The 27,064-nt window shown below is 42.2% G+C and overlaps 1 protein-coding gene across 1 annotated transcript; it reads right to left on the bottom strand.

Annotated features, from left to right (window-relative positions):
- Positions 1 to 1,314: 1,314 nt before the first annotated feature.
- On the bottom strand, positions 1,315 to 26,854 carry LOC124606134 (solute carrier family 22 member 7-like). Its single transcript, XM_047138098.1, has 5 exons — positions 26,826 to 26,854; positions 23,282 to 23,506; positions 6,745 to 6,902; positions 5,956 to 6,124; positions 1,315 to 1,318 (listed from the first exon to the last, which is right to left on the bottom strand). Exons 1-5 carry the CDS (start codon positions 26,852 to 26,854, stop codon positions 1,315 to 1,317), a joined length of 585 nt encoding a protein of 194 aa, XP_046994054.1.
- Positions 26,855 to 27,064: the final 210 nt, after the last annotated feature.

Here is a 27,064-nt window from a genome sequence, read left to right on the forward strand (position 1 = left end):
TAGAACCGCGAGACCACCGCGGCCGGCACAGATTAGAAAGGTTATCATTTGTTACTTGTCATGTACCTAACTGGTGGTATTAAATTAACTGAATTCAAGCATTTCCATCTTGGTGTTGCAATTTCCACAAATGGTAGTGTATAAATGGTCGTAGAGCAGTAACGAGAGGAGCTCCAGTAAATTAGTTTAGAGTGACTGCGTGAGACACATGAAATAAGGACAATGCAAACAATATACTAAAAACTTGCTGAGCATCTAGGATGATTAATTTCAACAGTTTTGAGCTCTGAAGCGCCTTTTCTATAGCAAGCAGATACATGGTTGTTCGATGCAGGAGTCATGAAGGCCAAAAAAATTATGATAACAGAACAGAACAAATTAAAGACTCGCTAATGTGAAGTAAAAAACCAGTACAAAATTGTTAAGGCTTTCATGGCCACTTGTTGAGAAACTGCCTATTGGCTTCTTTTTTTGGGTTCTTTGGCCGACGATCATCTAATGATTTTACTGACGTTTCGCCAGCATGAGTGGCTGGCATTGTCAAAACTTCACCCTCCATTGACGGTGGTGAACTGGAGCCCAGCTCGAGGCCACAGACTATATGCACCATCCGGGCCGCCATGCGCTGTTGCCATTTTTCGGAGTGTACTCAGTCTCGTGATGTCAATTGAGGAGCTACTCGACCGAATAGTAGCGGCTCCGGTCAAAGAAAACCATCCAACGACCGGGAGAGTGGTGTGCTGACCACACGCCCCTCCTATCCGCATACTCATCTGAGGATGACATGGCGGTCGGATGGTCCCGGGGGCCACTTGTGGCCTGAAGACGGAGTACTACTATACTATACTATTTCATCTGATGGATGCTGAGTTTTGTGTCCACACTCCATCAGCTTGGTACAGATTCCTTCATAGAATCTGTACATAGACAGCTGCCAGATTAATCGTTCCCCTAAAATATCCTGGTGTACATTAAGTTTTTAAAAGTATGCTCTTGCAGATGGGTGCACACACGTTCAGTAAAGAGTGTAACTCTTTGTGGGAAGTTCCCAGTGGCAACTGTTATGGTCAGATAAGTCACTGAAGGAGCTTGAGCAGTTCCATTGAACACTGTAGCAATTTGCGTTAAAATGTGACATAAATGAACCCACTCATCCATGGATAGTATTTCTTATGTATCGCTATAACGAGGATTTTCAAAATCCAGCACTCTGTAGATCCAACATCATACCAATAGTTACACATTTTCTGCCACTGTTGTTTTAAATAAATGTTGTATTAAACAAACACAACTTTCGTATCATATGGTTTTGGTTCACCTGCATGGAGAAAAGAAAATGAGTTACATACATGCAGTTTTACCACCATTTTCTGCCATAGTCATAATCATCACCACTATTTACAAGAAGGCTGCATTGCTGCTACACGTTTCAACATGTTCGCCCTTTGAATGTACGTCAGCGACTGGGAGATACATTTTTCAGCTTGTGCTCATAAATATCATGTGTCACAGTGTATGCAACTTTAAAAAGAAAAAAAATATATATCATCTTTGCTTACAATTGTATAAGAAAGTATTTGCTGGGTTGTACTTTCAGTTCATTATTATCACTCATGCTTGCAGTCTTTAAAAAATAATAAAGTTATGAAACTTGATTCTAAACCTGATAAATGCTGATCAACAGTGTCAGTTGTTAATTTAAGTGAGGGCACTGAAAGTATACTGCAAATTCTGAACACCAGCCCATCAACCCATACTTTGAATATCCAATAATTCACTACTAAGCCCTCACATCCTGAGGTTTCTGGAACTAATCATCCCTGAATATATCTAGATTCTGCAGCTGGCTATCGACTCCAAATGAAGGAAGAGGAAGCACATTTCCTATTCAAGTGCTTAATTAAAAATTATTGTGTAAGGCACTTCTTGACCTTTATGGTAAACTTATAGAAAGGCTATAATGTTTAAATGCATTGAACTATTATGTGTTTCCAGTACCTCTGATACCATTGCTATATGATATTTGACACTCCTTTCGATTGCTGTAACAAGTGTTGGAGTGATGTGCTTACTTCTGAATGTGAACCTTGTTATAAACTTTATGATATGCACAAAGTCAGATAAAATAAGTTTTTCATATATAGGTTTTTCCTTTAAAAATATGCAGCCACAGTAGCTCAATCAGTTTGGTGATGACCCTATTATTTTCTTAGTAACCTCCTCAGATACCTTACTCAGTGAGCTATGATAGATGTACTTCTTCATACACTTTAAAACCCGTACTTGAATGAGAGGATGGTGAAATTAATAAAAACTATGCTTGATTATTACACTATCGTACGTCAAAAAGCACACATTGGGTGCAGTATACCACCTTGCAGTGAGTTCTTTTTCACTTCATCAACAGCTGTACAGTATTCTCCAAATAACTGTTCTTATACTCCAAAAATGCAGCCTTTTTGTAGTTAAGACATATAGAAGCAAGAAAGGACTTTGTTATTCTTTCTCTAAATTCAGAATACATGGAGTTAATACTTATGGGCGTAATAGTTTATGACTTTGACACTGCACAGACTTATGAACTCATACACTGCTTTATGTTCTTCACATGAACGCTATGGTCATGTCATCATTGAATACAATTTTAATAATTGGCTGCCATTGACTAAGTCTGGCTAATATAACCAATAATGCATTTCCTACGTCACTTAAGTTCACAACACTTTAATGGCACAGATGAATGGAGGAGTCTCCAGATGCTACGTTGAGTGCTGTATCTCCATACATCACTATGATAGCCTCAAACCAAAGCAGTAGATGACTTGAGGAGAATGAGATGGGTCATACTCTGTGGTCGTATGGCTACCAACGTGTGGTGTTGCACACACAGCTCATTCTAACCCATCAGGCTAATTTTACTTTAATACCATGTTTGACATTCTTAATTTCCATTGCTACATGACAGACACGTGCCTTTATGCCTACATTTACAGGCTTTGATCTTCAGGCCATTGAATTATATGTTGTGGAAACAGCATTACACTAGAACCACTTAACTATGGCTTTGTGAATGGTTATATGTCCTGATCAAATATCTCTGGTAGCTCGTATGTGCACTCCTGCAGATTAACGATTGGTCGCAGTGCAGCCAATAGATGCTCGAAGAGATGTGTATCTAGCTTCAACATGGCAGTAATGCTGCATGGGGTGTCTGTTGTCTCTTGAAAAGAACACACACACACACACACACACACACACACACACACACACACAGATACAGACCCAACACATAGTAGCTATGACAGGATATGGTTAGTAAAAATACTTACATTCAAATGTGACAGCATTCTTCTTCTTACTCTTATAGGATGTGGTGACTGATCTCTTCTGACACTTCATGATCCTTCGATCATGGTGAACAGAACAGAAGTGACAGGCGGATAGTAGGTTTTGGCTCAGTCGGTGAATGGTGGGGGTAAGTAACTGCAGCACCACCAGATATCTGATGTCATAGTTTGCATTAAAGTCAGCATTTATGTTATGTATTTCCTATCTCATAGTGTGTCACAGTCTGCCATTGTGCTCCATTTATCTGATATCATAATGTAGCGCTATAGTCCGACACCTTTAAAGCCATCTTGTTATGCTGTAGTCCGTTATCTCGGCAGCTATCTTGTGACATCATTGCACAATTGCCTGAAAAGGGGGTGGGGAGGGGGGCGATGACAGGAATTGAAGCCAATTAAAAATCCATTAATTGAAGTGACACAGGGTGAACTTAGCCTTGCTACTCTAGAATTGTACAGTCTTGTCAAGATTTGCGAAATGATCTGTAGTGTCTGAAAAAATTCGTAACTTGTCATAGAGACGAGTACAGTATTGAATTAAAATGTGAGGATGACACGTGGAAGACTTCATTTAGGTTATGAGTGTACAGTAAATTGTAACATGTATCGTGCTGAAGCAGACAACTCGTTTGTTGACCCACGTTTGCTGGCAAGCTTTTGCTACTGTTATCGCATATTTTAACCCAAGACACTCTTAGCTGTTAATTATGATATACGAGGTAGGATTAGTTCCATCCATTGCTGTTTCTGGTTCGGGTGTTGAGACTTCAGCTCCAGACTCAGCCACAACTTTCTTTCTGCAGGGGAACTTTCATGAGAAAGTTTCTGTGTTTGCATCAGTTATTGTAGTCTGTGGTGATGCTACTGTTATATGTTGTTTTTCACTGGCGTTACCGAAAAAAAAAATTGTTCAAATGAAAGTTGAGGGAAACGGATACATCGAGCCATAAGTTCCTCAAAACTCCATGCCGACAGCCCTGTCACGCACATTATCCTCCTCTCCAATATCTTCATAACTACAGTTGAGCATGAATGTGTTCAGAACGCATGTGGAGCACTGTTAGCACATGGACGTCGCCACTGCTTTTGTCTACAGGAGGCATATTTTAAACCTACGGACGCCCTGTGGGTAGGGGATAGATACTTCAATGAAAACAAAAAAAAATCATTGGCGAGAGAACTCAAGGATGTGTGACAGTCTGTATGAATGACATACGTCACTCCACTGCTATCTCTTGCATAAGAGCTAGTCAGATTTTGCTATAAAAGCACAGCCCATGTAATCTTGGACTGTGTAACGTTTGTCTGTCGTGGATGGAGGGTTTCTTCCCACCTTATTTCCTACCTCCCTCACTCGGTCTGTTCCTAGGAGATGTTAATGCACCATGTGTTTTGGGACTCTATGGCAAATTTTCCCAGGTTCAAGGTGTTGAGAAGCCATTCCCAATGACGCCGACCATACTGCCTTCATTGCCCTTGAATCAGCCTTCTCGCTTTCTCTGAAGCACATCTTCTACTCTGTCTGCAGAATATTCTTTTTCACCTCTAGTACCTCTTAATCCATCCCGTCAGATGCTAGGGAATAGTCATAGGCTAACTAGTCGCTCGTTTGTTTCCTCAATGTTGACCTATCCCACCAGACTCTAGAGAATGTTCATAGGCTAACCAGTCACTGGTTTGTTTCCTCAACGTCCCCTTTAGTGTCCACCACCCTTAAGCAAATATTACTACAACAATAAAATAGCTAAGACTAACTTTATTCTACAGAGTTCCATGGGAGCGTCTCTTAGTAACAGTCTGAAACAAAGCTAACAAAGGATGAAACCTTCTCACTACCGTGACACACAAATTGCGACTTTTTACTATTTTTCAGAAATTCTCCCTCCGTTTTTATCAGTCTCTGTTGAGTCTTAACCTGAAATCTCTTCATCTCATTTTTTTTAAATCCATCTAATCTCTTCCACAGGCAACCTTTACCAGCTAACTAAGCTCACAGTTCACTACAGATTTCAGTAGTACCTCTAGGAATCCAGAGCATTCCGCAAACTAGAGCTGACAAATCCCACTATCTCTCGTCTTCTCAATAATACTGGTGCTATGAAACGCCTCTAACAGACTATACCGCTTTCAATTTGCGCCATACATAACATATTCATCCCAAAGGCACTTTCTTCTTCATCGATATATCCATTCTGAAATTGGCCCTTACTGCAAAGTATAGTACATTCCATCTCTGTCCGTTCTACAAATAAAGACTCTATCGGAAGCTCCATCACAAAGTTTCCACATAGCTCACACCAAGCTGTTAATACATGCACTGCCACATAACATTCCATCCAGTGCAGTCATCGACCCATTTAACGACCTTCATTAGAAACAGTTCAGCACACGTATATAGGTAACTGCACTATAAACAGCTCATGAATCTATATCACTACATTACATATTTTTTAATATTCCGAATAAAGATAACACTGCAAAACGTCTAGGTGATAAAAATTTAGGCTGGAGAGCTAGGATACAGTTGATGACAACTTGTCCATATTAAAAGAGAGTCAGTTGACCAATCAAGGAGAACAGAAAGGCAATTCCTTACAAAAGTACTTACCTATGCAGCAACAACGGAATGAAGCAGGGGACAGATGAAAGCAGTAGAAAGTGAACCCAGTTTCGTAACAACATTGCTGCCAGTGCCATAGAAATTGGTCCCAAACAGTAAAACACAAATACCAGAAAGTTGACGAGCGAGCGATGTTTGATGCCAGTCAGTTCGATTCCTGAAACAGATACACCGATAACGGGGTGAAATTCCTGTCATCTTGAGTCCTGCGGCTGCAACCGAAATCACATACGTCAGAATTCAAGAACGAGTAATGTAAATACATACTTTGACGGTAATTATGGAAGAACTAATTTTGTTTACATTCTTTCCAAAGATGAAAGGTAGTGCACAGTTAATAGACGTTGGCTTAAGACATTTTAAGCATATAAGCATGAACCTATAGAGGTAACGCGTGGGTACGAAAGGTATTTTACAAAATTATTGTAACGCAACTCAAACGTTTACAAAATAGACACGGTAGTATTACTTAAAAATGCAATGTAAAACGGACATTGTTATACGCATTTCGTAAGGCAAAAAATGTTAAGGCTCTACAGAAACTTTCTTATCTGCTTCTACGAAGTCAACGAGACGGAATAAATATATACATGAATGTGTCAGTAAATATAAACGAAACCATGAGCTATAAATGTTTTGGAGAACAATATATTGTGTGCTGTTCGGTTTTAATCTAGTAATCTAGTTTTAATCTAGTAATTTAGTTTTCTAGTTTTGACTGAAAAGTAATGTGCTGCTATATTTATGCCTGAGTGTTTCAAAGTGAGAGAAACTCACCAATGGCTGCAGCAGACTCCGTGCAAGGCAAGGCTGGACCCTCTGCTATCGCTGCGAGAGCGACATAGAGCGGGAAGACGGGCGCCGAAACTGTCAGCAGTGACCGGGATACCGCCATCATGCTTACGCTCGTGAGAAACTCTATCCTCCGGCCAAATCTGAAAAGCATAAACAGTTTCGGTATAGTGACAAGCGAAACAATAAGTATCTCAGTGCATGCCATTAGGAAAACATAAAAAATTTTGCAGTGGAATCTATACCTGATATAACACAACTTTGGTGTTCCATTGAGAAATGAGTTGTACAGTTCCAAATGTATTCAGTTTCCATTTGTAGTAAATGATGACTACTTCCCTTAATAACTTGTAAAAATTATTGTGCAGACATCCGATCGAAATTTTCTAGTTACATCTACATTTACGTGCACATAGGCCTACATGCTTGGAAAGCAACCATACGGTGCGTGGCAGAGGATACCTTGTACTCTTTCTCGTTCCACACGCAAACGGGGCAAGGTAAAAACGACTGTCAATGTGCCTCCATACGAACCCTTTCTTCTCTTGTCTTGCTTTCACGGTCTTTATGCGAGATGTACATTGCTGGCAACAGAATCGTTCTGCAGCCAGCTGTAAAGGTCAGTTCTCTAAACGTTCTGACTAGTGTTTCCCTCCAGAGATTTCCATATGAATTCACAGAGCATTTCCGTAACACTTTGTTATATACCAAAATACTATCTAAAAATTCGTCCAAGTTCTGTCTTAGCTGCTCCCAGAATTGAACCGCCTGTGCCAATGATCAGTAGACTGCCAGACAGGGGGAAATGCCGAGCGGCATGCGGCAAACACGGGAGCTATAGTAACACGGGAGAGAACAACCGAGCACCCAAGTCTGTAAGCGAAGCATAATATCATGCAAGCCGAGAGATACCGTCATACTAGCGACAAAGGAGAGTTTCGTAAGGAAGGCTAGGTACAACGCAACACTGTACGTGTCGAGCCAGCAGAAAAGAGCTTCTGAAAAGTTAAGCTGCGAATGTCTGAAGTTATTAGGAGAGCTTACACAGAGGGAAAACCAGAACATGTGATGTCGTAGCCATCCCAATCGCTGCAGGCCGCACGGGAAGCGCCAACATAAATACTCCACCCTTCTTGACAACTGTCTGGTTGCTGAATACTGATTGCCGGCGACTACCCAGTGCGAAGTCTCAGCCGTTGTGTCAGTTGCAGCTGTCCAGTGAGAGGGGAGGCTAAGGAGGTCCACTGGCATGCCTGCTGTTTAGATCTTCTATGAAACCATGAGGCCGGCTGAAAGGATGCTGCTGCTCCCATGTGCACTGCCAACTTCTTAGGCAACACAGTTGGGCTGCAGAGGCTGCCATCATCCTGCAGGCCTGTTGGAGGCCTGACCTGCGTGACCTGGACACTGTCCATCATTCAGTTTCAAGAGGGAGAGCACTCCTGTTGCTCATCCTGTTTCTTAGGCCAACACACTAATGGCTCCCGTTTCCTAAATGGGGGTGAGAGCACCCTATGAGCCATCGATTACGTCAGATCGACCCAGGGTGAGACTCTTGAGTGCACTCTTCGACGTCAACGAGAGTACATAGGAGATCGATACACAGAGCTGGAGGCCGCCTGATTCCATGGATCAAAGGCGGCCCTGTGATACAGCAGGCTCCACCCAATGCTTCCCTCTGCTGGTTGTACTGTGAGTAGAGTGCGCACTGGTTCTCCTCTGTTGATAAAGCGCGGCTCCATCTGCTTAATTGTCGTGTAGTGCTTTGGAAGACAATCCCATTTTAGTGCCCAATGAAAGTGTAAGGTCAATCATGTTTTCCTGGCGCTCTGCAGTGTAACTAGGTCCTCACCACCGCATCCCGCCCGACTCTTTCCTGACGACTGTAGGAGTTGGGGATTGGACTCCTATATCTACTGTCAGCAAGTGGTTACCAGTGGTAGAGACGTCTACACTGATGCCACACCCAGACATCTAGGACAACAGCAGCTTACCATACATGGAGCTCTGATGTGACGTCAATATCTACGAGTTGAATTTCATACAGATTTGGTGGGGTAAGTGAGAGATACTTGTTTACTTTACTGTTCTTTATTTTCTTATGGCCATGTTGAGCCGTTGGGACCATCACAGTACGTTAAGCGCGTCGTTTGTTAGACCGCAGGAACCTACAAACACGTCTCAGATCCGTGGGAACACTAGGGATGCTACTTGCAGCCAGCGAGGTATCCATACAGCAATTTATCTCGGCATGACTTGCCGTGCATTTAGACTTTGTCAGCTACCTGTAGTAGATGTGGGAGTGTTGGTCACGTAGCACACCAGTGTGCAGAATCTCGCTGGGTATGATACAGCATAAAGATTAAGTACAGGTCAATTCCTGTTTTTGCCTAGTTTGTGTGCAGTTTCCTTCTTTTCTCGTGTAACGGTCGGAGTTTAGACAAATGAAAGAAACTCGAGCAGCGACTCTGAATTAAACGGTGGAAGCTCTGAAGAGGCAGATAGCCGCGTTGTTACAAACTGCAACGCAACAAGTGAAGGCAGTAAAGCAATGGTAAGGGGAATAGAGCAATGGGACGCCATTGGCGGCCAAAAACTCCTTGATACAGGAGAAAATAAAACCCTGTCAAGTGTATTCACACATTCCGTCAGTCGTACAGTAGCTGTCCCATATCGCCATTTTCAGGGAAATCAACCGAAGATGTATTTATTTTTTTAGTGGTATAAAGGGTGCCATCAAACTGGGAAAATGGTCGGAAAAACGTCGTTGAATATGGCTAAATTAAGGTTAGTGGGTGACGCGAAAATTTATGTTATGTACCACGAGACCCTCAGTGAGATCCAAACGTTTAATGAATTGGCTGACCGTTTAACGCAGCGCTATCGGAACCAGGACATCATGAGGCACTTGAATGAAAAACTCAATGTAATATACCAGAAGTACGGTGAATCAGTGAAATTCTTCTCTGACAGCATTAGGAAACTGAACTCACAAACACAGAATGCGGAGGCTGGCCAATTGATTGTGCATGAGGCAAAGAATAGGGCTCTGGATGTATTTCTAAGGCACATTTCTCCTGATGTGTCACGGACGTCAGAATGCAGAACCCAAATGACTTATCTGTTGCCGTTAGGACTGCTACACAATTTGACGGGATCGACATGGCTACACTAAGACAGAGTGATAGCGGTGTTTTTCTTTCTGAAGTGAAATGTTTTATTTGTGAGCGCACTGCTCACATCAGGAAACAATGTCGTCAGCCCAAAACTTATGAATGTGAAGAGGTGGGTCACAAAGCACGTGATTGTCCGAAGAAACTACGGGTCAAGCAACTTCCTAATAATCGGTCGTTAAACAGGTATGGGGGACCGTCATCAGATAGCATTCCCAGTAGAACACGAGACTGCAGAAACGTATGCAGAGACAGGGTGTTGTTTACCAGGCAAAGTAAATGATACGGATCATAAATTTCTACTGGACACAGGGGCTCATGTGTCAGTAGTTAGTTTGGATCTCTTGGGCAGAAAGAGTCTGAGTTCGCTAAAGTACAGGTTACGGGGAGTAAATGAATCTGACGTGAAGTCATTGGGGATAGCGCTGTTCAGTTTTAACGTGTTTTCGAGAAAATGTGTAAGTATTTCCGCGGTTAGTGATGGGACTCGACTTTCTCGCTGAATATCACAAAGTGTAACTGTTTCCGCAAGGGGTAGCAGTTACAAGTGTTAAGCTATCTTAAGGTTCACCGCAAGATATAGGGACGTTGATCTGGGTGAGCATAGGTATGGATATACCTAAGGATTTATTATATGTTGTACAGCCACTGGAAACTAACGAAGAATTGGGTAAATCACACACTATTTTCCACGCAGAAGTTTAGTATGTGTCAGTGACGTGAACAAAGATTTTGCGGTTCTGGTTCATCTTGATAATTTTGGCAGGAACGAAGGAGTCAGCCAGAGGGTTTACTAGTTACTAATTTGGATGTTTTGGAGGAAAATGACATGGGTAGATCAAGTGAGGACCTCTGCCGCAAGCAAACCGTCAATGCATCTGCATACATCGGAAGTGAAACATTTACAGGAAAATGATAGAGAAGCACTAGAAGGTTTGTTACTGTAGCTCATAGATTTGCTTGACCCGAGTGGTTCGTTATCAGCAACGTCACTCACGCAAAACAGAGTACCAACAGGTAGTAATGCTCCAGTGTACAAGAATCCCTACTGAATTCCGAATTGTGTCCAACAGATAACGGAAGAATTTATCGACTAGCAGCTAGCTGGCGGTATTATTATGTATAGTGGTAGTCCGTGGGCGAGCAGCCGTAATTTTTTCCCCGAAAAAGTCACCAGATGGGACTAAAACATACAGATTTTGCTGTGACTACCAATACTTCGTTGCACGAACGATCACTGAGGCACATTAGATACCAAACAAACAGAGACTTTCGACAACTTGGGTCACTGTAACTATTTCTCCACAATGAATTTTAACAGCAGATATAACCAAATAGAAGTAGCAACAGAGGATCGACCAAAGACAGCTTTTTTCATACTATGGGGTCATTTCCATTATTGTCGAATGTCATTCGGACTCAAGAATGCACCTGTCACTTTTCAGAGATTATTAGATGGCGTACTTAGAGAACTGAAACCAAAACAATGTTTGATCTATCTGGATGACGTAATACTGACTGAAAAGGACGTGGAAGAGCATGTGAAATGTTTGGAGGAGACATTCAGAACACTAAGAACAGCATGACTAACAATTAAACACCGATAAATGTCATTTTGCGACAAAAGAAGTAAATTATCTTGGGCATATAATTAGCCAGGAGGATCTGAGAACACTTCCACGCTTGGTCTCAGCAGTTCAGAATTTTTTGCCATCGAAGACAGGTGAATAGTTGCGAAGGATCATTGGGCTCTGTAACTATTATCGTTGGTTCATAATGGACTTTTCTGAAATTGCCAGACCTTTGAATCGTTTGTTACGGAAAGGAGCAAAATTTGAATGGTCTACCAAATGTCAGTTGGCGTTCAGTATTTTCAAGTGAGCACTGACATTAGACCCAGTTCCGATATTCCCTGATTTTGAAAAAGAATTTATTCTGTTTTGTGATACGAGTAATATCGATCTGGGGTTTGTCCGAGGACAGAACAGGCAAAGAACGCCCTGTAGCATACAAATCTGACAGCTGAACAAAGCGGGGCAAAATTGTCCCACGATTGAGAAGGATATACTATCAGTAATTTAGGCTACTTCTTACTTCTGTTCTTGATGATGTGGCCAAAAGTTTAAGATAGTGATGGATCACGCTGTTCTCACAAGGTTGTTAGGACTGAAGGATCCTTGCAGCAGATTAACAAGGGTACATCGTTTGAGTGAATTTAATTACAAGGTAATACACGAACCAGGGTAAAGCCATGCTAACGCCGACAGTTTGAGTACAAAAAACTGCAGTTCTACAAACTCTGAATGGGAGAGTTGCTGGATGGCGAAAGGCTCAAGCTGCTGATGGCGACTGTCAACATTTCGAGACGCAACCTCATTTCGTGATGCACTGCAGCTTGCTGTGCCGAACAAAAACTGCAGATTACAAGTGGGAGTACCTGCAGCATTCTAGAGCGAAATCTTGCCACAAACACAAGATCATATGTTGTCAGGCCATGGTCGGCGAAAAGCAACTGACTGACGAATTGCCGAAAAATTTTCGTGGGAGACTAGAAAACGTGTCGAGCAATGTGTCAGCAACTGTGTACTTTGTGCGCAGCGAGTTGATATTACCCACCGACAAATTCCTTAACAACATCTACGTGGAGTATCTACGCCATTTGAAATGCTTGGAACACACATTTTAAACCCATTTAATAAAACGACATCAGCAAATAGATGAATAATTACTATAATTGACCATTTCTGGTGTTAATAGTAATGGTTGCAATTAGTGACCATAAAACGAGTACAGTTACTCAAGCATTAGTAAATAATTGGTTGCTCACATTTGGCATTCTGGACACATTAATTACAAACGAGGCTACCAATTTCGTATCTGATCTTATGAAGCAATTTTGTCGATTTATCCGGATTCGCAAGCTGCGAACAAGCCCCTGCCACCTTCAAACCAATGGGGGAACAGCGAGAGTTTATCACACGATCTGGAAGATGTCGAGCTATTGCGTTAACACTAATCATAAAAATTTGGAGGCATATTTAAATTTTGTAGCTGCCACGTACAGTTCTGAAGTCCGTAAGTCTACTAGTCTGTCGCCAGAAAAATGCCTTTACCGTTTGAAGTAATTAAGCTGAACCTCGGATCCGACATCTAATCAGTAAAAACGTTTACTAAGGAATTACAACACATTTGGCAACAAATAAAACGCAAAAATACGGAAGTTTAGAGAGACAAGAGCAGATACTACAATGGAATTGGAAATTTATGGTAAGGTCTTATGGGACCAAACTGGTGAGGTCATCGGACCCTAAGCCTACACACTACTTACTTATAATTTTATGTTCAGTTTTGTATTTTGGATCTATAATTTTGATTATTATAAATTGTTGTGCGTTGCTGTATTCTTCTTTGCGGTATTATATTTTAGATCTCAAGATGATTCATGTGTAGATGAAACTAGTAATGAAAATAAAAATTTATTTGCGATCTTATGTTCGGCGATTTCAGTCCTTAATAAAAAAACTTGCAACAGATCCCATGTCTCCAACGATGACAATATCAACAAGCACGATGAACTGCTTCTCTGTTCTTTCCAGCATACGATCTCCTAGCGTGCTTGATAGATTTGTTAATTTTAGTAATCATCGTCGCTCTGATGATATCATGATCACTTATCCCTGTCTCCTTACTGACACTGTCATTATGGTTAGATATGTTTGTAGCTACAAGGCCTCAAATATTTCCATTACTATGGGTTTTAGAGCCAGTTAATGATCGTTTTTGGAAACTGTGTTCGAAATTATTCTAGACGACTGTGTATGTCCGTATCGACTGCTGTGAATTCCTAGACGTCTCACTCCATAATCTACATGCAAAAGTCGCCTGCCACTGATATTGCATGTTTGCAGTATTTACGTGCTACATCCACATCTACATCCATACTCCGCAAGCCACCTGACGGTGTGTGGCGGAGGGTACCTTGAGTACCTCTATCGGTTCTCCCTTCTATTCCAGTCTCGTAATGTTCATGGAAAGAAGGATTGTCGGTATGCCTCTGTGTGGGCTCTAATCTCTCTGATTTTATCCTCATGGTCTCTTCGCGAGATATACGTAGGAGGGAGCAATATACTGCTTGACTCTTCGGTGAAGGTATGTTCTCGAAACATTGACAAAAGCCCGTACCGAGCTACTGAGCGTCTCTCCTGCAGAGTCTTCCACTGGAGTTTATCATCTCCGTAACGCTTTCGCGATTACTAAATGATCCTGTAACGAAGCGCGCTGCTCTCCGTTGGATCTTCTCTATATCTTCTATCAACCCTATCTGGTACGGATCCCACACTGCTGAGCAGTATTCAAGCAGTGGGCGAACAAGCGTACTGTAACCTACTTCCTTTGTTTTCGGACTGCATTTCCTTAGGATTCTTCCAATGAATCTCAGTCTGGCATCTGCTTTACCGACGATCAACATTATATGATCATTCCATTTTAAATCACTCCTAATGCGTACTCCCAGATAATTTATGGTATTAACTGCTTCCAGTTGCTGACCTGCTATTTTGTAGCTAAATGATAAAGGATCTATCTTTCTGTGTATTCGCAGCACATTACACTTGTCTACATTGAGATTCAATTGCCATTCCCTGCACCATGCGTCAATTCGCTGCAGATACTCCTGCATTTCAGTACAATTTTCCATTGTTACAACCCCTCGATACACCACAGCATCATCCGCAAAAAGCCTCAGTGAACTTCCGATGTCATCCACAAGGTCATTTATGTATATTGTGAATAGCAACGGTCCTATGACACTCCCCTGCGGCACACCTGAAATCACTCTTACTTCGGAAGACTTCTCTCCATCGAGAATGACATGCTGCGTCCTGTTATCTAGGAACTCCTCAATCCAATCACACAATTGGTCTGATAGTCCATATGCTCTTACTTTGTTCATTAAACGACTGTGGGGAACTGTATCGAACGCCTTGCGGAAGTCAAGAAACACGGCATCTACCTGTGAACCCATGTCTATGGCCCTCTGAGTCTCGTGGACGAATAGCGCGAGCTGGGTTTCACATGACCGTCTTTTTCGAAACCCATGCTGATTCCTACAGAGTAGATTTATTGTCTCCAGAAAAGCCATTATAATCGAACACAATACGTGTTCCAAAATTCTACAACTGATCGACGTTAGAGATATAGGTCTATAGTTCTGCACATCTGCTCGACGCCCCTTCTTGAAAACGGGGATGACCTGTGCCCTTTTCCAATCCTTTGGAACGCTACGCTCTTCTAGAGACCTACGGTACACCGCTGCAAGAAGTACTCTGTGTAAAATTGAACTGGTATCCCATCAGGTCCAGAGGCCTTTCCTCTTATGAGCGATTTTAATTGTTTCTCTATCCCTCTGTCGTCTATTTCGATATCTACCATTTTGTCATCTGTGCGACAATCTAGAGAAGGAACTACAGTGCAATCTTCCTCTGTGAAACAACTTTGGAAAAAGACATTTAGTATTTTGGCCTTTAGTCTGTCATCCTCTGTTTCAGTACCATTTTGGTCACAGAGTGTCTGGACATTTTGTTTTGACCCACCTACCGCTTTGACATAAGACCAAAATTTCTTAGGATTTTCTGCCAAGTCAGTACATAGAACTTTACTTTCGAATTCATCGAACGCCTCTCGCATAGCCCTCCTCACACTACATTTCGCTTCGCGTAATTTTTGTTTGTCTGCAAGGCTTTGGCTGTGTTTGTTTGCTGTGAAGTTCCCTTTGCTTCCGCAGCAGTTTTCTAACTCGGTTGTTGTACCACGGTGGCTCTTTTCCATCTCTTACGATCTTGCTTGGCACATACTCATCTAACGCATTATGTACTACGGTTTTGAACTTTGTCCACTGATCCTCAACACTATCTGTACTTGAGACAAAACTTTTGTGTTGAGCCAACAGGTACTCTGAAATCTGCTTTTTGTCACTTTTTCTAAACAGAAAAATCTTCCTACCCTTTTTAATATTCCTATTTACGGCTGAAATCATCGATGCAGTAACCGCTTTATGATCGCTGATTCCCTGTTCTGCGTTAACTTTTTCAGATAGTTCGGGTCTGTTTGTCACCAGAAGGTCTAATATGTTATCCCCACGAGTCGGTTCTCTGTTTAACTGCTCAAGGTAGTTTTCAGATAAAGCACTTAAAAAAATTTCACTGGATTCTTTGTCCCTGCCACCCGTTATGAACGTCTGAGTCTCCCAGTCTATATCCGGCAAATTAAAATCTCCACCCAGAACTATAACATGGTGGGGAAATCTACTGGAAATATTTTCCAAATTATTCTTCAGGTGCTCAGCCACAACAGCTGCTGAGCCAGGGGGCCTATAGAGACATCCAATTACCATGTCTGAGCCTGCTTTAACCGTGACCTTCACCCAAATCATTTCACATTTCTGATCTCCGTCAATTTCATTCGATACTATTGCACTTCTTATCGCTATAAACACGCCTCCCCCTTCACTGTCCAGCCTGTCTCTGCGGTATACATTCCAATCTGAGTTTAGGATTTCATTACTGTTTACGTCTGGTTTCAGCCAACTTTCTGTCCCTAGTACTATATGGGCGTTGTGACCGTTTATTAATGAGAGCAGTTCTGGGACCTTTCTATAGACGCTCCTGCAGTTTACTATTAGCACATTAATATTGTTATTCCCTGTTGCATTTTGCCTACTCCTACCTTGCCGCGTCTCAGGAGGCGTCTTGTCGGGCCTAGGGAGGGAAGTATCTAACCTAAAAAACCCCCATGTGCATTCCACACGTACTCCGCTACCCTAGTAGCCGCTTCCGGTGTGTAGTGCACGCCTGACCTATTCAGGGGGACCCTACATTTCTCCACCCGATAGCGGAGGTCGAGAAATTTGCACCCCAGATCTCCGCAGAATCGTCTGAGCCTCTGGTTTAAGCCTTCCACTCGGCTCCAAACCAGAGGACCGCGATCGGTTCTGGGAACGATACTACAAATAGTTAGCTCTGATTTCACCCCGCGAGCGAGGCTTTCCGCCTTCACCAATTCCGCCAACCGCCTGTACGAACTGAGGATGACCTCTGAACCCAGACGGCAGGAGTCATTGGTGCCGACATGAGCAACAATTTGCAGTCGGGTGCACCCAGTGCTCTCTATCGCCGCCGGTAGAGCCTCCTCCACATCTCGGATGAGACCCCCCGGCAAGCAGACAGAGTGAACACTGGCCTTCTTCCCCGACCTTCCCGCTATTTCCCTAAGGGGCTCCATCACCCGCCTAACGTTGGAGCTCCCAATAACTAATAAACCCCTCCCCCCGTGTGCCTGCTCGGACCTTGCTGAAGGAACAGCCACATGTCCACTCACAGGCAGAGCAGGCGATGCCACACGGCCAGCCTCCACATTGACCCTCCGCCTCGTGCGCCGCGAACGCCGCTGAACCCGTCACTCCCCTTGGGGAGAGGGTGGCCCAACCGCGCCCAGTACACGCGAAGATGTCTCGACAGCAGGGACAGTGGGTGAACCATGTAACACCTGGGATGTACCTTGCGACGCACCAGACTCCCCACTGCCGCTACACTCCGAGGCAGCAGCCTGAAGACGGCTGACCGCGGCCATCAACACGCTCAGCTGTTCGCGAACAGTGGCCAGCTCCTCCTGCGTCCGTACACAGCAGTCACACATCCTATCCATCCTAAGGAATCAATTTACTGAAGAGAGTTAATCAACCTTTAACTAGACTGCTAATTCACTAAAGGCGGCTGTTTATTCACTAAACTGTAGTTGCTAGGCACTTCTTGTAGAAAACAATGAAAATAGCACTACCTGTCTCTGGACTGTATTGAAAACAAACACTAGCACTCCAAAATGGTTCAAATGGCTCTGAGCATTATGCGACTTAACTTCTGAGGTCATCAGTCGCCTAGAACTTAGAACTAATTAAACCCAACTAACCTAAGGACATCACACACATCCATGCCAGAGGCAGGATTCGAACCTGCGACCGTAGCGGTCACGCGGTTCCAGACTGAAGCGCCTTTAACCGCACGGCCACACCGGCCGGCCAGAACACTAGCACTACTGGCACTATAGTTGACTAAAGGGACTCTCTGTGTTCAAAACAAACACTAAATCTATGGAACTATTAATAGCACTCGACAATCGAAGCTTCCTGAAAGCAAATACACACGGAAGAAGTAGTGACAAATAAGAAAAATACAGTTAATACTTAAATTAAGGTAGCTCGCTGCACAGCAGACGTGAAGCGGACGGCAGTTACGACGACACTGACTCTACTGGCACTATGGCTGACTAAAGGGACTCTCTCTGACTGTATTCAAAACAAACAAGAAATCTATGGAACTATTAATAGCACTCGACAATTAAAGCTTCCTAAAAGCAAATACACACGGAAGAAGAAGTGACAAGTAAGAAAAATACAGTTAATACTTAAATTAAGGTAGCTCGCTGCAAGCAGACGTGAAGCAGACGGCAGTTACGACGACACTGACTCTACTGGCACTATGGCTGACTAAAGGGGATTCTCTCTGACTGTATTCAAAACAAACACGAAATCTATGGAACTATTAATAGCACTCGACAATTAAAGCTTCCTAAAAGCAAATACACACGGAAGAAGAAGTTAAATGTTCTTTTAATTACTCTATAATTGCCACGGCGGAATAAGACAGCCGAAAAAATATCGGATGACTAACTTGACTTCATCGAGGTGGCCTGGTGGTGTCCAGGTTATTTTGCAGCCTGACTCAATTTCGACCTCGATAGATTTAATGTATCTGTCGATTACAACGATGATATCTAGCTTGTCTCTTCGATATACGTCCCATGCCTCATCAAATATGTCGGAGCTATTTACATGCTTGGGATTTCACCCTGCTCTCGGTTCCGATTAAACACTGAGGGGAAAAAAAGTCGGAACACCAAGAAGGAGTTATGCGACATAAACGGAAGTTGGTAGGCGTGTTTCTAGTTTTCAATCTGAAAGATGATGTCTATTAAAATTTCGCGCCTGTCTCATACGAGTGGCGTTAGTTGCGCCACTATGAGGACACAAATCAGGTTTGCTTTAAATACACGCTGTAATGGCTGTGAGCGTTAGTTACCTCTGCGATTGGCCGTGTTGAATTGATGTCAGTCAAGAATGCCTTTAAGGCGACAAAGACACCATTATCAACGCCTCACTGAGTGAACGAGATAGTGTAATAGTGCTACGAGAAAATGGATGTTTCTCCTCTAATATTTGCGGAAAGATTTGGCAGGAATGTAGCCACTGTACATGATTGCTGGCAGCGGCGGCCACGAAAATGTATGGTCGCAAGAAGACTGGGCTCCGGACGGCTACATGGCACCACCGAGAAAGAAGACCATCGCGTTCGGCGTGTGGCTGTGGTGCACCGTACTGCATTTGCAGCAGCAGTCTGAGCACTCGTTGGCACCACAGTGACACTACGAACTCTTAGAAAACGGTTACTTCAAGCACAGCTCCGAGCCAGACGCCCTGGTAGCGTGCATTCCATTGACCCCAAACCATCGGCATTTGCGACTTCTGGAGCGTCAAGCGAGAGCCACTGAGGGGCAGGGTGGAGGTCTATTGTGTTTGCTGATGAAAGCTGGTACTGCCTCGGTGCCAGTGATAGCCGTGTGAAGGACCTGCAACCAACCCTTCTGCGTACTAGACACACTGTAGCTACATCTGGAGCTATGGCTGAAGTACTATCTCGTATGACAGCAGGAACACTGTCATGGTTATCCACAAATCCTGACTGCAAATATGTACGTCAGTGAAGTGATTTGCGCTGTTGTGCTGCCATTCATGAATAGTATTCCAGGGAGTGTTTTCCAGAAGGATGACGCTGGCCCACGTACCGCTACTGTAGTCCAGCATGCTCTACATGTTGCCTTGGCCTGCTAGATCATCTGATCTGTCTCTAATCGATTACGTACGGGACATCATCTACTCCAGTATCATGCACAGCCATCACTAACCGTCCCTGTATTGACCGATCAAGCGCGAAAGGCGTGAAACTCCATCCTTCAACCTGACATCCGGTACTTGTATCCCTGCCCGGTTGCATGCTCGCGTTCAATATTCTGGTGGCTACGCCGGTTATTAATGTACTAGCATTTCACAGTTGAAATGACTTATCTCACGCTTACTTGTAATATTAATCACTTAAATATGTTACCTAGGCAAATGTTCCTGGGTTTTCATTACTCTTACGTTAATTATTTTTGTTTTTGCAAGTTTTTTGCGTCAGTGTAATTTGAGTCACAGCCTTCCTGGCTCGCGGTAAATTTGGGGGCTATGTTAGGAATGCTTCGGCAATTAACTGTTACAATTTTCATGATCGAAGTGTCTTTATTTTTTAAGCGATCTGATTTCGCTCTCTGCACATCGTCTGGCGAGGGTTTACTAGAGGACCTCAAGCTGTCGCCTAGCCTAACAAACTCCCATGAGCACTCCACAAGTTCTCTGCTATCGGCATAACATATTTCTGTCTAGTACACCGCTCGCCTATCAAGGGAAATCCTACAATTCTGCAACGTATAACGTAGGTAATCAGTGTAAAGTTCAGTAGTAAATCTAAAAAATTATATAACAATGATGATCTCTTTGCCTTGAGGAGATGATTAATATTCATTAATAGGGTCATTTTTTAAAGTATTGAATAACGTCTCGCCTTAATCTTAACAAACATCGCCAACTTTTACATATATAATAAACTGGTCCGACACTACATCTGACCGAGCGAGGTGGCGCAGTGGTTAGCACACTGGACTCGCATTCGGGAGGACGACGGTTCAATCCCGTCTCCAGCCATCCTGATTTAGGTTTTCCGTGATTTCCCTAAATCGTTTCAGGCAAATGCCGGGATGGTTCCTTTGAAAGGGCACGGCCGATTTCCTTCCCAATCCTTCCCTAATCCGAGCTTGCGCTCCGTCTCTAATGACCTCGTTGTCGACGGGACGTTAAACACTAACCACCACCACCACCACTACCACTACATCTGATAGTAGTGAACACTACCCCTAGCGTACGCCATGACGAGCAGCAAGTCCGTTTTCGGTAAATTCTTAGCTACAGTATAGAAATGTGTTTCCGATCCTAGTAAATCGGAATGTGTTTGATTAACATTGCTAAACATGACTGCAGAATAGTTTTCTGTAAGCTCTCATTGGGTGAACTGTTTTAGCTTAGTATAAATGAGCGGTTACTGCGAATGACGAAACTCTAAGACGCGATTCTCGCTGAGGCGATACGATATGCCGCACGATTCCTTGTAATAAAAGTGGTGTGGCGCGACGCTTGTCGGTGCGACAATGGCGTCCATTGCGCCGTACCTGAAAAATGACGACAAAACCAGCGGCTGTATTTGAATCTGACGACGTTTCTTCTTTTTATAACATGCCACCAGTTTCGCCAGTTAGGACCGCTTCATACAATGTTGTTCATTGCACATGAAAACGGTTGTGAATGGCAGGTTTCGTTCGGGGCCTGAAGATGACACCATGTGGTGTCGGAACTGCTAGTATGTTTCGAAAAGAATGAACGAAGTTATATTCAAATACAGCCGCTGGCTTTGTCATCTTTATTCCAGTACTACGTGTCCACCTGCAGCCCCACTTGATGGATTACCAGAGACTTCATACCGGCTATACGATATGTGAAGTGATACGCGATGCAGCCTCCGTTACGACAAACAAGACAGCACGAATCAAGTTTCTGGCTCAGCTGCAATCATGGGCTCGTCTAAAGAGTACGATATTGTGGATTGTCCGCGTTTGAATCCCAAAAAACTTAAAAAGGAAAGAAAGTACTGGATGCACCCGTTCAATGCTATTAAAATCAAAGCTAGTCCAGCTGCTCTCTCAAAACGAACACAAATTTCACGAATTCTACAAAATGAATCCAGATAGTTTCCACTTTTTGGAGCAACTAGTATTACCAACTCTGACAAAGCAAGACACAAATTTGGGACTTGCTCTTTATTCTGCTGAGAAGTTACTCAATACAATAACATAAATTGGTGAAAGTGTGTGAACTGCGTTAAAAATTTCGCCACGAAATAGGTATACCAATAATGAATTCAATTTGAAAAGCTGCAACTGTTCAGTATGTTACGACAGAGTATGATTTTCAGACTCACGTGTATTTATAAAGAGCGTTGCCGGATCTGAAGTCAGATGAGTCACCAACGATGATGTAGTGTTACATGTTGAGTTCTGTGTAGGGCTAGGCAATGTTGTGTTAGAAATGGAAGAAGTTCATTATGATGGGAGAATTCTAACGCCTGCTTCGGCTTGTATCAGCAGCAATGTGAAACAGCTCAGCTCAGCACAGCGTGGTGCGTGGACATGGCGTCGAGCGTTGTGTGGTGTCGCATGTCGCAGCCAATCGCCCGAATGTATCACGTTTTTACTCGAGACTGGAAAGTGGTACGGCTCTCCTTGCAGCGTTAAAAACAATTTAGGTATGTCAGCTATAATTATCGTGCAGTAATATACACCAACTGTAAACTGGCCAGCGACTACTCGAACACTTTTCACTGCAAACTTCTCAAAGTATGAAGGGTGCTGCATTTTACTTATAAGTATCACATAAACTATTGTCAATAACGAAATGAAAACCAGTTCATTATCAGGTTGTGATGTGTGGCTGTAAGATGTGCAAAAATATTTGGTTTCCGAATAGTTTCCTCAAAATCGAATAAGAAAGACTGTGTAGCGGAGAACAGGCCCAAAACCCAAAACAGTGGTTTTGTATTTTTTTACGTAAAAAGTAAAAGCTTTACTGAGAAACTAAATACAGAGACGGACGAAGCTTTGCATCATGTACATAAAACAATTTTTTAACGCAAACTGGATGACTTGAAATTTCAACCCCAGCGTATCGTACGGTTCGAGTTGCGTGGATAGACCAGCACCCAGTGTTTTGCCGGGCGGGACGATAGAGTTACATGCGTGAACCAGATAATTCGCTTCGAGTATTTTCTATACGCTCTTCAAATGTGGGTGCTTCTGCATCGTATCACGTATCGTACCACATGTTATATTGCCTCAGTGTAAACCGCGCCTCAGTTTTTTACAACTGTTACGATTATTTTTTCGTGTTAGCTGCGTAACATTCATGGAAGTAGAGGAAATGAATTTGAACAAAGTAGATTTGTGTTTGATGTAATGTCTCAAGCAGACAGCTTGAAAGTTATACATTATACACAATTCATTCTTTCGTATCGAAACCAGGTCTCTTTTAATCATTGAGATAAATTTCCATGGTTTCCTTACAAGACTAAGTACCTATTATAACTTTAGGGATTTACCTGTCACCAACGAAGAAAAGCAGAACAGCAAAAGCGATGGAAATGAAGTGACTGACGGAATATATAGTGTTAGGATACATTTCTCTTTCGCATACCCAGTCTTCCTGTGAGGAAGCAGTTGCTGAAAACCAAGTATCATCATATTCCCAACCGTACATACATGGTGTTGTTTCGTTCTCCTTGTTTGGTACCTTCATCTCGCAACTGCTGTACACTTCTTCCTTCCTAAAACATAAAATAACTGTATCAGTTCTCGGAAAAGGTAAATAATGTATTTTAAGTTTAAATGTATGTTAGAAAGAATTTACTGGTTCTGCACTGCAGGAACTGTATGATAGACATTCCAGTTATTTTCTCACTACAAAAAGCATAGGATAATACCAGCTAATGTTTGGAAAAATTTCAATGAAAATGCAAACGTAGTGGACCTGAATGATGAATGGCCCATAAATTAGTGACAGATCTTTTGTTAAAATGTTCGTTGAGCGTCCTTAAAGTCAAGTAGTCTTGTTAAAATCTTAGAGTACAGACAGTTTCAGCACAGAAAATGCCGTTAAATGAAATAATAAGGGGTAATAGCAATTCTCACACAATAACTGGGGCAAAACTTGGCGCTAACAGGAATGTAGCATCTGGAGAAATAAACTGGTCACTTGCGGACAGCTTGTAGTGGAAGTCGCCAGATTCAGTAACATTCTCACAACTGCTAGTATAAATGTTAGCCTATGTATTATGCAGTACATAATTAATTAGTACTAGTGGGCTATCTACTGCAATGTGATTTACCATAGTGACACTTGTACTGCTTGACGATAGTTGATGTCACTAAAGAAACAAAGCATAGTAATGTCGTTAGCAAAGGTTAGCGATTTTGCGTGTCATGTTCCAAACATAACTCTCAAACGCAGTAAGAACCGACATATCTGGAAGGTTTCTCCTGGCAGATAATAGCTACAGATGGCACTATGACCCTAAGTAACAGCTGATGCACGTTTATTTTATTTTTAATTAGTAAATGTTGTGTAGTGAATTAATCTCTCTCTCTCCCTCATTCCCTACCTCTCCCCCCTCCTTTCCTCCCAACCCCCCCCACCCATTCTCTCTGTTTGTGTGTGTGTGTGTGTGTGTGTGTGTGTGTGTGTGTGTGTGTGAGTGAGTGAGAGAGAGAGAGAGAGAGAGAGAGAGAGAGAGAGAGATGTTTGGTAAAGTTCAATCAGGTTTTTGAAACAGTAAGTGTTCCAGATGGGCTACTTAAATTACAGTTTTTATTTGATTAATGTCTTGAATATGGTTACTACTTGTATGCTGTATAGCCCCACACGAAAGTGATAGGTGAACAATAGACGGCACAGACATGAAGAGAGCGTACACAACTAGAGGTCGTGTTGTAACTGGTTGGTAGAAGGGAGAGACGATGACCCTGCACAATTCATTCAGCTACTACGAATCCCCTTAGAATGATAATTGGGTCCATTCAGTTCAAAAACCTCTGTTCAAAGATTATGATCAAGTCATTCTAATAAAACTCTGCTACTGATCATGGTTAATGCGTCTTTCTTGGAGTGGATTGGTTAGATAGACAACACTTTGATTTGGACCCCAACAATGGGGCAACTGAGCTACTACAGTCACTACTGGTAACCACTGCGTCATTCAAGTACTGCCACACAATGGTGGGTGCAGTCAGGTCTAACAACAGGCGGTTACCTGCCCAAATTACTCATAACGGAGGGTAGAGAATTAAGCACTTTCTACAAAACTGACCACTTAAATTTTGACTAACGTTTTGAACATCGTGCTGTTGAAATGAAGCAGCCTAACGTAAGAGACCAAAATAATTTATGTACCATTTACTTAATGACTACCGCTGAGTGTCTGAACAGACTTGAAAGTGGAATCTTGAAAGTGTCAAGTACTTCCATCAATTCAGACGTTCCATTTGGCCCATTTTATTTCAAATGAACATTCTGGCTTAATTTGTTTACATAATGTGACCCAGATCATTGAACACAAAACCCCATATTGGTGGCAGCCACGGCACCTTATCACGTAACAAATCACACTCCTCCTTATCAATGATGTCTCCAAACAATGCTCGCTTCCCTCCACCTATCCCACCTTCACCAACCAGTCTCAGTGAAGTATTAAAAATTAAAAATCAAGTCAAAAATTCAAGGTGATGGAATGAACCCGAATTGTATCAGTACGAAATAGAAATCTTCTTCCCAAACGATCCCCTCTCTTGCCAAACAATAAAAGTGAAATACTAATGTGATGCAACCCATCACAATGCAGCTTCAATAAATAAATTTAAAGAAATGTTGACGATGGGGAACCTACGTCAACTGTGCTTCATACACCCACGCAAACTCTGCTTCACTCCAGTGAGTCAGAGTGCAATGGTGTGTAAATATGACACCAATGTGCACTATTTCCGTGATATTTAAGTAACACTGTGTAAAGATACAGAGCATAAAGTACCACCTCCATCCCCTATTCTCCCCCCCCCCCCCCCCCCCAGTGACAGCCTAGTGTTTTAACAGCTATTAAAATGAAACAGCCCATTACAATGTAGCCCCATCTGGGCTGTACTCAAAAATATCCGAACGACAGAAAATATGTATTAAAAATACGATACTTTGCTGCATTTCCACATCTATGAGTAAACTATGTGCACACTTAAAAAAGTATCTGTACTGCAAAAATGACGAAAATGTCGTGAACTATATTTTCATTAATGAGTTCAAACAATAGTTTATGAACTGGTTCACCTGTGGATTTGGTAGATTTCTTCAGAAGCTATGGAATATTGGAAAGAGTATACACTATTCTCTGTATACGTAATTACAATCCAGCATACATTTTTAAAATGTATCTAAGAAATTCGTAATATGTTGTTGTTGAACATCAGTTTTACTTCAAATACTGTTCCACACACTCTAAGAAACGCGAAATTTAATCAACTGCTCATCCATCTGCTGTTGCATACTGTCACCAAAGGAATGTCTACACCAGTAAAGACGTTCACTATTTTATCAATAGCTAACACTTGTTGCAAGACTCAACAGAGGATTAAATTAATTATTTACCGCTACTATGATGACTGTAAAATGTCACAATATTGTTCCTAAGTCTGTAAAACTCTATCAACAACGCTAAAAGGTACCAAGTTTTCCTCAGATTGGTGTAAAAATGACTGCAAACTCTAAAGTAGATACAACAAATCCTCTTTAATGCATAAACACAAGTGGTCTGCTAAAGAGGTAGGTAAACTTCTTGATGAAATGTGAGAATGGGTATAAAATAAACACTCCATAAACAACTGAAAGCCTTCGTTTGCTCTTGGAATGTAATATGAGAGCTGAGCTGTCCTAAACACACTACTGGACAAAGAACTTAGGTACACTCAACTTTTTCATGGAAGGATCATGGACAGAAACCCAGAGAAACATAAATAAATTATATACGTTTATTCGGTAGTAAATTATCAACAAATAATGGTCTGAATAATTCACAAAGAATTTCAAATGACAGTGACACTGACTTGCAGTGGACAGCATAGCCTCCATCCATGGTGGCTGCTGTTTTCAAATAACACCCCAACAATCGTCGAGTAGAGGCAAAATCTAAATCACACATATATTTTAAAAAATCACTAAACTTGCACTGCCAGATAACCGTTGAGCATAATTAAAAGGAAATCTGCTTGGCACTTATTTAACTGATTTTGAGGGGAAAATCGAATTAAATTAAGTAAGTTTAAGAACCAGTAATAAAACTAAC

The sequence above is a fragment of the Schistocerca americana genome, chromosome 3 (assembly GCF_021461395.2).
Source record: "Schistocerca americana isolate TAMUIC-IGC-003095 chromosome 3, iqSchAmer2.1, whole genome shotgun sequence".
Classification (NCBI taxonomy): Eukaryota; Metazoa; Arthropoda; class Insecta; order Orthoptera; family Acrididae; genus Schistocerca; species Schistocerca americana.